Raw genomic sequence first — 14,412 nt, 5'->3', positions numbered from 1 at the left:
TTTATCGGGTTTGGGATCAGATCATAAAGTTAAGTATAGGATCCAAGAAGAGAAAAATACAGTCACTTCAGGAGCACTCTATTCTCCTCTACAACTTCCAGTCAAGGATTAGAAAAGGAAAACAAGCAAATCCTGTACATGGAAAAACAGTAACTAAGTGACTGGTTATTTAAGCTACATTAGCAAAGCAACAGAGTTCAACACCCCCACCCCCACCTCCTCCCAACTGGTCCCTTTGTGGGGGATCCCTGTATCTAACCCTTACAGTACCCAAGATAACCACACTGGAGGGCTTGGAAACAATTTTGTCTTGAAACCTTGAGTTGCAAGAATGGCTCACATAGCTGGTAGGGGTTGGTTGGTGGTATCAGGTCTTGATAAAAGGCAGCAACTAGGCTTGGCAAGGGTGCCTAAGACGTAATGCTCTGCGTAAATGGAAGATTAGAAAAGAAATATTTGTTAAAAAAAAAAAAAAAAAAAGCCCTAATAATTTGAAGTGCCCTCCTGGAGATAAGGCTGGTAAGGGACTTCTTGTGCCTTTTTGTTTTGAACCTTTTTATAAGGAAAAGGGGGAGAAGGGGAGGTGTTGCAGGTGTCAGCTGGAGAAAGGGAGAAAAAAAAAAGAGCAACACTGATTTTACAGATCAGGGTCAGGCTGACAGAAATCACTGTTCTAACAAACTCTCAGACCTCGGGCATGTCTCAACAGGGGGAACCAGTTCACCTTGGTAGCTAGACTTTATGCTCATGTATGTGGAGATAAAGACTCTACTGATAGTTGTAGGAGAGAGAAATCTTTGGCTTATGCTGCTCTTTGAATAGGGGGTACCTCTAAGTCATAGTCTTTCAGGTCTGATTTGAAGCTTCCTTTAACCTTTAAGCAGGGTTTTAGCTGGGATTATAAATGCCCAAATGGGAGCTGTGATCTTTTGTAAACTGAGCCCTAATTGTGGGTACTGGGGGCATCTATACATGCAATTAATACAAAGCAACAGACTCCACAACTTATTGCACTGGATTTTATTGTTCCCAGGTGCTGTGTCTTCACATGTGCCTGGGATTACAGCATGTTGAGTGGGGTTAGGGCAGCCCCAGCTAGCAGGGAGCCCCAGGGGCCAGCCTGCCAGCCTGGGGTTGCTCCGACCTGGCTCAATGCACTGTGGAGAGGCTGGCTGGGGCATGAGGGTGCTGCACGACAGGGCTAGCCAGCAGGCAGCCCCTGGACTGAAGCACCTTCATGCCCCAGCCATCTCGGTCAGCATTTACAAGTGTGTTGTTGCAGACTAAATAACTGCACTGCAGCACAGTATCAGTATTTATAACTATTATTCTAATTAATTAGTTTGCTTTGGCCTAAAAGCACTGCACATGTGGATAGTGACATTTTATTTTGCAGCTAATCATACAGTTCCTCAATAAACGTCTTGTATAAGGAAAAGGGGGAGAAGGGGAGGTGTTGGAGGTGTCAGCTGGAGAAAGGGAGAAAAAAAAAAAGAGCAACACTGATTTTACAGATCACATGTATATGCACTGAGCATGTGAAAATATGCCTCTTCAAGCATCCAGTAATATCCTCATCAGTGGGATATTTATGTATATAGCCTGTTGCTGCAAGAACTAAGAGCCCTGGGTTTGAAGTGTCCAATGTGTGAATAAAACTGTTAAAAATGAGAGCAATTTTAATGCATTTTGATAAGGAAGGAAAAGGTGCAGAGGAGAGCACCAGGCTAGTATTCCCTGGCATGCAAAAGTTCACTGTAAGCAGCATGCTGGACTTCCACAGAAACTCCCCTCTCTATTGGCAACTCCCTTTACCAGGAGGGGAAGAATTCATGTATCTGCTCCATAGGGTGGGTCAAGATTATGTCCCATTTTACTAAGAGAAAAAACAAGATCAGATCTGTTCAGAGTCACATAGGGAGGCAGTAGCAGGGCTGGAAACAAACCCCACAAGTTCTTAATTCCCACTGTCCATTCCAGTACTGCCCCGTTGTGCTGAATGCTTGACAGGTCCCTGCCCACCTCCATGGATGACAATTTGCCTGGCATGCCCAAGGCAGTGTCTGGAAGAGATTACAGAATCTCTAACTGAAGATGGAACTGGATTCATGACAGTCCCTCCTGTCTAGATGTAATTGGGACACTGTAGCTGACAAATACATCTGCAGAGGGCCACACCTCCCTTTCACCAGGCAAAAAAAAATCTTTTTCCAAGGACCTGGGTTTGCATGGATGAAAAATGGGCTGAGACCCAACCAGGGAAACAATGCCAAGATAGGGATCTTTGCAAGGGCATCAAAGTTGGTCTGCATGTCCTCAAACTAAATCCTTGTCTATCTACGTGCTCTTCCTCCTAAGAACACGGGAAGGGTGGAGCTGGAGAGCCCATTAGTTGGGGAAAGAAGCTGGGAAAATATTTTTGGAAGGCTATGCAGCAGGCCGCTCTCAGCTTTTCCCTTGCAGAGGATGCTGTTTACTACCTTGATCCAACAAAGCAATTCATTTAAATACTCTGTTGGATTAGGGCTTCTGTGAAGAAAAATGATACGTGGAAAAAGGAGTGTGGTCTAGTGTAAAGCAGGATTTCTGGGTTCAATTCTTGGCTCCGTCTCCAGCTTACTGGTAACACTGGGCAGGTCACTTCACCTCTCTCTGCCTTAGTTTCCTAACTAAGAAGAGGCCAAGAATAATAATATCATTTCTCTTCTTCAGGTGATGCAGGCCTCCCCTACAGGATACTAGAAACTTCTGTTCAAATCAGTGGGAATTACTTAGATCCAGCAGGAGGAGAATCAATCTTAGGCTGCTGTAAGGATTATATTAACATTATCCTGAGCTAAAGATCTTCAGATGAAAGGTGCTGGATGCAGCAGGGAATCTATAAAATAAAATAAATGCACAGGACTTAACAGCATGAAAAAGATTGTGCTGGTTTAGCAGTAAACCAAAGCCAATACTGTCTGTTTGTGTTTATTTTGTGCTCCCTGGGTCTCTTGCTCTCTCTCTGCGTTCACCGAGATGAGTAGGAAAGACCTATTTAATAGCATTAGGTTACCACACACTGGGCACATCTACATGAGACACTAACTGCGCAGTAGCCTAATAATACTGTGTAGTAGCACATCACAACACAAACAGTACTAATACACTACTGTGCAGTATTATTAGGCTACTGAGCAAGTGTCACTTAAAAGGCATGCACTGGTGCTACTGTGCAGTAATGCCAGTTACTGAGCATTAATTTCATACTTGATTATACACGTACTAAACTTAATGCGCAGTAACTACTTAATGCACAGTAACTACAACGCATTAACGCATGTGTAGATGTGCTCACTCAGAAGCAAAAATAATTTTCCAGCTCATCAATGAAAGGGGTTAGTAAATCAGTGATGGGAATAAGGAACATCTTGGAATCACACAAGTCCAATATTCCATCAACGTAGCAGCAGGCCTTTGTTTCCTTTTTTATTCCTTTTGTACGTTAACATTTCCAAGCAGAACAGTCCTCTTTTTTTTCCACATCCCGCCCAGCTATGGTACCTCAAATAGCACTCTGACAACAGCTCCTCCTAGCTGTTCCCCAGCACAGCTTCCCTTGTCTCTTCTTCCTCCTCCAGGCACATCTAACAGACCAATGCAAGTAAGTTCAGTTCCGGGTGGGGTCTGCAGATATGATGCCAGGATCTCTATAACAAAACCCCCAAAAATGCTATTTAATTCCTGACATCCTGGGGAAAGGATGGTGGGTATGTGGAATCAACAAAGCTTATTCTATTTCTGGCTCTACTGTTGGGTGTAGCAGGGCATAGGGAAGGTGGGAAGGATCAATTGCCCTCTCCAAAAAAAAAAAAAAAAAAAAGGAAAGAGAATGTCATATTCTCACATGATGTAAATCAGCAGGCCTCTATGTAAGACACTGGAACTAGGCCAATTTAAACCAGCAGAATTTCTGTCCTAGATGTCCAAGTCAAGGCCTAGGTTCAGCAGGAGAAAGTCCAAAGTTTTAGGAAGGATCCAGGGCAATCATTGCTACTGCTCTGATCAGTATGCTTGGCACTGTACATGCTCATAGTGAGAGACAGTCTCTGCCCTGCTGAGCTTACAGTCTAAAGGAACGATGCAGAAAGAGGATAGAGAAAACGATGTGAAATGACTGGCTTATGTAGAACAGCATCAAAGCTAGGAAGAGAATCCAAGCCTCCTGATTTGTCTGGGTGAGGAGGGAAGCAACCAAATTTCTTCCATGTGGCTTCTATTTGTAGATCCTTCCTTTAAAAAGGGCTATATGGTATTAATGCTTGTGAAAGAAGGCAGCTTTGGAAACTGCCTCTGGGTACCTCCATGATTGGGACAATCCAGGCAGTAACAACTTAACCTTCTCCTGTGTCTGGGCCATCACTTGTACAAATGAGAAAGGGCATGGGTCTCCCAGTGCCTGGCCTCTCTGCAGACTGAAGAGACTGATTCATGTCCAGTGCAGGCATGCTTTTACAGGCAGCCTGGACTTTTGTTGACTGGAAAGTGGACTTAGTCCCTACAAACTCACTTGAGCTAGCATCTGGATAGCCTCATTTTGCAACAGCTCTAAGACACCTAGGAAGGAAAATCTTGGGCTTAAAACAGCAGATCAGCAAACCTGATCAGATCCTGCCTCTGCCAGGAACTTCCTATATGAGCTTATGCACATCACTTCATCTGTACAGAACTTATACAGTTCTTGGTCTGTGAAAGAGGCTCCTGAACACTGTTGATGATGATGGTGATTCAGCAGGTTTCAGATAGTTAAGCTGCACACTCTGGTTGGGAAAACCCTACTATAATACAACATTGACAATAATCGGAAACTACAGCAGGTGGCATTTTTTGGTTCTAACATTTGTTCAATTAAAAAGCATCATATCCACACTTATTCATTCATCTTCTCCCTCATCCCTTTCCTTGTTCTCAGGGGTATTTGTACCTGTTTCGTTACACATGATGCAGGCAATCAAAAGCAGCCATTGACATTTCTGGATCATGGTGTATGCATGAGAGGACACCCAGACCTTCAATCCACATGCCTAGGCAGGAATATGGAAGCGTGGAGGCTGCCCAGACCTATCACCCTGTTTTTAGGCCATTGAGACAGAATCTAAAGGCCAGACTGAGTCCAGGCATTTGGTGCCTCGATGGCTGTAGCTGTATAAACATCCAGGAATCAAACCCAGAAGACAAGGATTTAACCACTGAACCATCAGGGACTTCAGGCAATCAATGGCATGGCAAGGTAAGTGAGTACAGAGATGTATGCAAGGTAAATATATGGTACTGGGATGACTGTGAATGTCACTTTAATCCTTTTTTATGAATATTACCTGTAGTCCTATTTCATTTACCATTTTGATGTCTGCTCTGGTGTGCACTGAGTTGACTGAGTCCTGGAGGTGGAAATTCCACATCAGCAAAGAGACACACACAGAGTCTGCACACAGTTCGATCGCTGATACTTAAATAATATAGGTGTCCAAAGCAGTCTCCATGTCCAAGGTGTGTAGATCTAAAGTAGGGTGAGGGTACTTGACTACTTCTGTTTTTGCCAAGATCAAGAGGAGACGTCTTACCAAAACTAGCTAATAGTTTGGCTAATGACTCTGAGCCACTGTAACAAACACAAGGGATTTGGGAACCAAGAAACCCAGAGGAAGGACTGAGAGAGACAAATGTGTAAGAATCTCCCTTTAGCCAGAGGGAGCAGAAAAAAACCAACAGCCAAGTCCAGGTAAGAGAACAGAGAGCGTGGAAGATCCCAGGGCTCCCTGGAAGAGGCCGAGAGCTAAAGAAACCTCAGAATGGCAAGAAAACTAAGGCAGAGTTGTGTTCAGGTTTGTGTGTGTGTTTAGTTCCATCGATCTATCATTCATGCCTGTCAATAAGTAAAGTAAAGTAAAGTAAAGTGCCTACTGTCCAGCAGTGCTTTGCAAGATCTGTAGGTTACTTGCTTTATCTGCTACAGAGTCCCCAATGTTGTGAAACAATTAATTCAGGATACCTTAAAGGGTAGTTGCTGGAAGGAGCATGCATAAGCTACTGGGAAGACTAGGGAAAGGTAAGTGCTGTTTTTATCATTTAGGGAAAGAAGTCTGTGGCATACCATGTCCTGAGAAGAGAGTCCAGATTCGGTGTCACTTCCCAAGAAGAGTCTGAAAAGCCCCATATAGAGACAGTGGCAGGAGAGCGCTAAAAACATGTGAGGTGCAAGGTTTGGGTCCAGCACATCATTCTGATGACCACACCTAAGGGAAAGGTCAGCCAGGCCTGTAACAGATGTGTTTCAATTGTTCCACTGAGTCTTTCAGGATCTGATACTCCTTGTTCCTTATTCATGAGTCTTTCCAGTAGAAGACTAATAACTACAATTATACTGAATTAGGAAGAATGGCAGTTATCATTAGCAAACTCCAGGACACAGAGGCAAGGATTAAAAAAACCCACCAGACAGACAGAGAGACAAAAAGTGTTATACAGATTGTTCAGGGCAAATCTACTTGCTCTGGAGAAGGCTCCTCTGCCAGCTAGTGGATTAAGTTTTCCAGGAAGGATTTGCTAGCTATTTGGGGGTGAGAGGGGCAGATGGGGACAAGACAGTGTTGTTCCAAGGTTTTAATGCTGTCCTGTGGTTTAAGCTATACTTCCATCCAAGTGAATTGACTCTACTTCCCCAGTGCCCCATTATATGCCAGAGACTCACTGAACCATATCCTCTAGCTTCTCAGCTCCTGAATCCAGGAGATGATGATACACAGTGCAACCACACACGCTGTGCTTATACCTTTTCCAAGACCCTTCTGGTACATTTGTAGACTCAGGCTAGTGAGAGGTGTTGGTTCAGGTCAGCATGCCACCAAGGTACCCAGTTTGGCATAGCAAGAGGAAAGCAAACTCAGCAGGAGCCTAGAAGCTCCTCAGCCGAAGAGCATGCTCCAAGGAAGAGGCTCTGGAAGGGTTCCTAATGATTTCCATATTATTTCCAGTAAATTTTGTGCTGATTCTTGGCACAAACACCGGAAATGAATAGGCTTGGTCAGGAATGTAAATAAAGTGAAACACTGGGATTTCATCTAATCTATAATTACAGTATCTGTGGTGGAGGGAAGAGCGGCTGGTGTTGCTCCTGCTTCTACAACGCAGATCTACAGAGGAGCTGGAGGGGGTTTCATCTCCTTTTCCAAACTCTCAATTTTTGGCTCCAAGCTAATGGCGTCTCCCCAAGTATCTGAAATAAACATGCTACCCTGGCAAACCCACTTGCCAGCAACCGATCAGGTACAGCGCTTGGAGGAGGACGGCTCTTACAGCTCAGTAAACAGGCATCCCCAATGCCCAGAGAGCAGCTAGGTAAGGTGCTGAAATGGGCAAGGTGGGCTACAGGGCAAGGGAGGTTGCAGGTGTTGGCCAAGAGTCCCAGTGAGGAGCAGAGGGGAGGTAGAGGGGGTAGGTGGGCTCCGTACCACTGGATCCCAGACTGTGGAATCTGTCAGTTCTAGGCTGAACTTTAATCATGGTTGGAGACAATCAATAAACCTTCCCATTTAATGGCCGGTTGAGTTCAGCTTCTTGTATCATCAAAGCCACCAATGTATCCGGCACTGATTATTACCTCTGTGCAGCTGCCTCTGCAGAAGCCGAGGTCTGAACAGAGATAAAGACACTTCCCACACATCCCTGGAGGTGACTCCTCCAAGCAGTTTCAGAGGAGGAATCTGTAGGTACCTCCATTTCATCTGCTCTCTGGGAAAAGGAATTCTTTTTCCTGTGGCACATTTGTCTGCACTATATTTTGTTCCTATTTTTTCCCCTTTAAGGACTTAAACTAAACATGGTATCTCCAGAAACACCCAATACAGCTATGTGTATGCACGCAATTAAGTTCAAAGTGCATCTATATGTGAATGCGAGTGTGTGTGAGAGAGAGACCGCGTGTGTGCCTGCATTTGTGCTGCGTGTGTATGTGCACGCACCTTAGCTGACTTGTAACTGCTCTTCTACTATAAACCCTTGCACTGCAGGACTGGTGTCTCAAACACACTTTTTTTTACAAGCAGAAAAACACAAGTAGGAAGGCAACATATTTTCCTCAAGCTGAAATTGAAAAGGACAGAGAAATTAGTTCTGCTTTTGGTGGTTTATGTTTTTAAAATTACAGAAGTCTCAAAAAACAGAGAAACCCATCAGACTGTTTGTTTGGAGGTTGTTTAGGAGAAGAGGGGGTTATTCTGGTTTGTTTGCTTGTTTTTGACCTCAGTCCCTGCTTTGATCTCAGGATGGAAACGGGCCGAGAGATTGGCCAATAATATGGCCTAATTGCTTTAGGTAACTCAGATGAAAATGGACATGATGTGAGATTCATTTTTATAGATTTGATCAGCTTGCATGATCTCACAGGCCTCCCTCTCCATTTAGATGTTATCTTCAAACTGGAGGGGCCAAAGAGAGCCAAAGCGTTTGCTGTTTAGAAGCCCTGAATGTAGTAGAGTGAATGAGCGTTCACCTGACAGGCTGCAATAAAGCACGGATCCCTGCTGAATTGCTGTGATCTGGATTTCTCCCAGGTTACAGCCTTCCAAGAAAGCAGTTTTCCTCAAAAACAAATGGAACAAGCAGATGAAATTTAATTTAAAAACCAATCCTGTGCCCATGTTTGTGTTGTTACTACGTCTGCACAGGTTCAGAACAGTGTGTTAGCCTCACATTTCACTGTCCTGGCTTTCTACACCTTGTGTCGCAATGGCATGGTTATTTGACTAGAACAGCGCTCAGGATATGTGTGAGCCTTGATATTAAACATGTCTGTGCCGAATGCAAAATTTCAGACACATTTCTATATCGCTGTGCACTGATAAATGTGTGTATGGAGCAGTGTGAAAATGTATTAAATGAGTGTGCATATGTATCAGTCTGTGTTCCAGTGTACATATGCAAATACTGACATACTTTAGTGTGTTTGAGTACAGATATTGGCATGTTTATATAGACTGGTGAATTCAGAGTGTCCAAGTTTTGTGTGTGTGCTCATGTGTGCACAGATGCTGGGATGTGTGCATAAGGTTGCTTGTGGGTGGGTGTTCAACTGCCTGTGTATAAATACTGGCACATGTTTGTATGTGCTGGTGGGTGTATTGATGCTGGTATGTGTTCACAAGTGCTAGCACATGCATGTACAGATGCTAGCATGTATGTGCTGGGGGTGTATGTACAGACGTTGGCATGTATATCTCTCCTGGTGCATTTGTGTCTGTTGTGGACACGTGCACAGATTCTGCTGTGTGTATATATGTGCACATTTCATAGATTTCATAGACATTAGGGCTAGAAGGGACCTCGAGAGATCATCAAGTCCAGCCCCCGCCCAAAGGGCAGGAAGTCAGCTGGGGTCATAGGATCCCAGCAAGATAAGCATCCAATTTACTCTTGAAGGTGTTCAATGTAGGTGCTTGAACCACCTCCGCTGGCAGACCGTTCCAGACCTTGGGGGCTCGGACAGTAAAGAAATTTTTCCTTATGTCCAGCCTGACATGGTCTCACAGTAGTTTATGACCATTCGACCTCGTCATCCCTTGGGGCGCTCTGGTGAACAGACATTCCCCCAGATCCTGGTGGTCACCCCTGATAAACTTATAGGTGGCCATCAGATCACCCCTGAGCCTGCGCTTTTCCAGCCTAAAGAGCCCCATGGTTCTCAGCCTGTCATTGTAAGATCTGTTTTCCTGACCTCTGATCATGCGCGTGGCTCTCCTCTGGACTCTCTCAAGCTTCTCCACATCCTTTTTGAATTGTGGAGCCCAAAACTGGACACAGTACTCCAGCTGCGGCCTCACCAAGGCCGAGTACAAAGGGCGAATGACGTCCCGGGATTTGCTCGAGAAGCATCTATGGATGCACGCCAGCATTTTGGTTGCTTTACTAGCCGCAGCATCGCATTGGAGGCTCATGTTCATCTTGTGGTCAATGATGACCCCCAAGTCTCTTTCTTCTGTAGTGCTATCCAACGTAGCACTGCCGAGCCTATAAGGGTGCTGCAGGTTTTTCCTCCCAAGGTGGAGAACCTTGCATTTTTCGGTGTTAAACACCATCAGGTTCTCGTCCGCCCATTTGCTGAGCCTGTCCAGGTCAGCCTGGATCACCTGCCTATCTTCTGGCGTGGATGCTTTGCCCCAAAGTTTGGTGTCATCGGTGAACTTGGCCAGTCCACTCCTGACTCCAATGTCCACATCATTAATGAAGATGTTGAACAGGATGGGTCCCTTGTGTTTGAATGTAGCATCTTAGGCTTCCCTAGGAAGTGAGTGCCAAACCCCACAGGCCCTTGGCTGGATGCATAGGGCTCACCACTCTCCACAGGCTCCAGACCTCCCTAGCACTCAGTCACCTATACACGCACAGAGAAGCTGCTCCGACGTGCTGTAATTACAATGCATCAGAGCAGACTCAGTTAATCGAGTTTGCTGGAGCATGGTAATTACCGTACTCAGATTCCAGAGTCATGTGTATCAGCATCCCTGAGCTGAAAAATGGTGGCAGGGATGTTTTAACGAAAGCGTGTTTGGCAAACTTTAGTTAAAGTGCTCCCAATGCCATTTTTCAGCATGGGGGCACTGATATAAGTGACGCTCCAGGCGCTTTAATTAAAACAGCTCTGGGGCACCTATAAATGTGATGGAGCTCTGCTCCCACACGTGTTAATTAGCATGCGTTGGAGCAGACTCCATTAATTGAGCCTGTGGTGAGTCTGCTGGAGCATACTAATTAGCGCACTCCAGCAGCTTCCATGTCACGTGTATTCAGTGTCCCCGCATTTCAAAATGTCAATGGGGGCACTTTAACTAAAGCTCATCAAACTAGCTTTAGTTAAAGTGTCCCCACCGCCATTTTGAAGTGCAGGATGCTGAATACATGTGATGTTGTAGATGCTTTAATTAGAGCACCTCTCAAAGCAGCTCTCTAGTTAAAGCGCCCCCCACTCCACCACGGAGCACATGTATAGATGCCCTCCCCCCCACCCCACCCCCAGCACGTCTATAAACGAAGGCCCGATTGCTTCTTCTGATCTATATTGGTAAGGCACATTGACTTGTACTGGAAAGACACACTGAGAGGACCGCCTCCAAAGTTGTTTGATGCCCATGGACTGGCTGCCACTGATGCCAGTGTGAGATGAATCAAGTTGTTAATGCAGAAAGCTGCTGCATCATTTTACCCATCAAGCTCCTGTACAAATTAGGCCCACTTCCCTGGAAGCATCTGCAGAGAGCAGCAGCTTTCCATTCAACTGCCCTGCTAAATGCACACAGAGCTTTGCTAGAGAGAAGCTAGGCTGACTAGCTGAGGACCAACTTTCTGCCCTGTGCCCTCACCTCACTTCTGTCTCTCTGCAACTCATGTTTGTGTAGCAGAGGCCATTTTTTTGGGCCAAGGAGAAAGTGATTCTTTTTCTCTGCTCCCTTGGGATAGATAAAGCATGTGGTAAAACTTTATCCTTTCCATCTGAAGAGGCCTGAGCCCTTAAAACATGACAATAAATGAAGCCATGGGCAGGCAAGCAGGTATCATCATCATCCTAATTTTGCAGGTGAGGAAACTAAGTCAGAGATGACTTGACAGATCAACCAGTGAGTCTGGGACTTGGTACTCAGATCTCCTGATGTCCAGATCAGCCCTTTAACCTCAAGATCAGCTACTTGAATAGCCAGAGGGCAAATACAATGGCTCCTCCTTTGGCTGGTGCCACCGAGAAACAGAGACCAAACTGCCAACGGCTTGCAAGAGACTGGAATTTTATTGGAGGTGAATTCCTAGCAAGCTCTGTGACCGTTCCAGCCTACCCCTGGCATCTTTTCAGAGTAGCCCTATTCCCAGTGATATTAATAATGATATATACATATATAACAAGGAAACTTTAAAAATTATTATATGGCAAGAGGCACCGTTTGGAACCTGCTTCTGGCTGCTTCAACAGAGATGCATAATAAAGGCCTTGCCTTCTTTGGAGGCTGTCAACATATTTAACTGGGGGGGTGGTGGAAGGGGGAGGCAAAGGGAAAGTATTAATCAAGATCTTAAAAAGTTCTCGCTGACAGACCATTTGCCAGCTCTCAGTTTAACTGCCTTTGTGGTCCCATAAAAAGTTTCATTACTCAATACAAAATGTGTTTTAATTATTACAGCCGCTCTGACATTAAGCCCTGGGTGTTTCTCTCTCTCTCCCTTTTTTTTAAATCTGCTCTCCTACTTCCCCCATCCTCCCCGCTCTGCTGACTGCAACTCTTGGGGGTAAGGAACGGTAAGGCTGCAGGTTGTACCATACGCTCACCAACATGGGGCCATCTGCTTTTATCTGCCAATAGTGGCAATGGAGAGAGCAGAACTTGGGAGGTACCTACGTGTGGCACTGGTCACTCCCATGGAGGTCACTTTCCAATCTCTGTTATGCTGGTTTTAGGCCAGCATAGCTCCATTGTCTTAGCAGAGCTACTCCTGATTTCCACTGGGGTCAGAGAGAACTGAGAACTTTGTCTGTCCTGGTAGGGTAATAAGTGCTTTCTCACCCTCCACAGAAGTAATGGGTGACATGGAGCCTAATTTCTTCATCTGGTCCTTTCACAAAAGCAATGAGTGAGACACTTTCTTGGGGGAGTTGCTTTAGACAAAGATGTTTGTCCTGTATACTGCCAAGAGCAAGAGCAGCTTGGCAGATACAAAATACAGGCACGCCTATCCTAAAAGAAAATCTGACCAGGACTAGGGATCTTATTCATTGTGTTCCCATCACAGAGCAGCACCAGAGAAAAGCTGCTTCATACAGGTCTGTAGGTTAACTGTATGCTGGGACCCAGACTGTTCTCAGACCATGAGCAGATGTACTGGTGATCAGCATTTTGCAGCCTTGCCAGTACTGAAGATCACTGATACCAGGGTAGGGACTGCTACCTGGAAAGGATCAGGGAGAGGTGATCACAGCTCTGCTTCCCCAGTGTATACAACTGCCTCAGTGCAAAAAAGCTCATTTTGCCAATGCTCTCATTTCTTCACTTTGACCCTTTTCATTTCTTAGAGCTTATATTTCTGAGGCATCTGTTAGGAGAGGAGATTGGAAAAGCCTGAAAAGCCCCCCAGCACAGAGAAGAATCAAATGCACACGTGTTGAAATAATCACATTGCTTGGGTCATAAATTACATGCCATGGGCTAAGGAGAAAATCAAATGCCTTGCCTTTGAACCCCCTCTCCTCCACAAACAGCACCTCAGGTGAGTCGAGCAAGGACTCTAGTCCTGCTCTCCAAGGGTTGTTATATACATATCAGATAGATGGAGTGGCTCTCTCTGCTCTGTTATTGTCCTCCCTGCGGTGAAAGCGAACACATGTAAATAGGCACAAGGTGCCACTGCTGCAAATGGCACTGAGGTTGCTATTTGCCTTGTTAGCTGGCTACTCTTTGCTCATCAGGAACTGAGAAAAAGCAGGTGGTTTTGCCTACTCCTTGTTGGGTGAAGTCATTAGATGAAGCAAACGACATCCCTTCATGAATGGGATTGCAATTTTATCATATATCAGAGGCAGGCTTGCTTCAGTGAGGTCCCATGTGTCTTGTCTACCTAAGGATGCAACCAACCCAAAAGCCCAGATGTAAACAGTCCCATAATCTGCACTGCTGGAAAACTGGCTTTCAGTTTTTTTACTTCAACCCTAATGCACAGATCCATAGAAAGAAGCTCTCTTTTTACAGCTCCTAGAACAACAGTGATCCAACTAGATGGAAGTTTTGAGGCACAACTGCAATAAAAGTATTAGACAGCAGTTACATCAGTCGCTGGAAGAGTCCTCATGATCTCCTCCCTCCACCCCATCCCACCCCATCATTTCTTACTTGTACAGGCCATCAGGTTCCAGGCACTTGAAAATGACTGAATAGAGGCTGATTTCGGGGACCTCTCCATGGCTCCTACCAGCTGCCACACAGGACGTTGCAAGGCCAGAGAGCAAATCATCAGCAAAGCTCAAGGATTCTCCTATAGACCAAAGAAGAGAAGGGTAAGATTGCAAACTCCCCAACTCAACCTCTAGCCTATGTCTGATATATTTCCAGAACACTTCCCTTAAAAGTTGCCCATGGGCAAGCAGCAACATTTACTCAGCTATAATCTGAACCAAGGACCAAAGTTTCTTCTTATGCAATACATTGCCCATGGGCAATACACATGGACACATGCATACATCGGCAGCATACAAACCCACTTCAGGAACAGGACGAACACAGGCCCACACTGAGCAAGCCATATATCAACTGAGATGTGTTATAGGTTGGGCCAGGGAACAGGCACACTCACAAATCGTATAGACAACATGGGGAGATGGCCTCCATGCTAACTTCTACA

At 45.3% G+C, this 14,412-nt stretch overlaps 1 protein-coding gene across 2 annotated transcripts in view; it reads right to left on the bottom strand.

Moving 5' to 3' along the window:
* ASTN2 (astrotactin 2) overlaps positions 1-14,412 on the bottom strand; it is a 598,062-nt gene that overhangs the window by 40,662 nt on the left and 542,988 nt on the right. For both annotated transcript variants that reach the window (XM_090021411.1, XM_090021412.1), the window contains one exon: positions 13,905-14,046. In XM_090021411.1, the coding sequence (XP_089877537.1) occupies positions 13,905-14,046 (142 nt within the window). The remainder of the gene's footprint in view (positions 1-13,904; positions 14,047-14,412) is intronic.

Source organism: Crocodylus siamensis, chromosome 11 (assembly GCF_052110815.1).
Source record: "Crocodylus siamensis isolate JL-2025a chromosome 11, ASM5211081v1, whole genome shotgun sequence".
NCBI lineage: Eukaryota > Metazoa > Chordata > Crocodylia > Crocodylidae > Crocodylus > Crocodylus siamensis.
The sequence above is the reverse complement of the archived record's forward strand: the minus strand, read 5'-3'. Positions and strand labels throughout refer to the sequence as shown.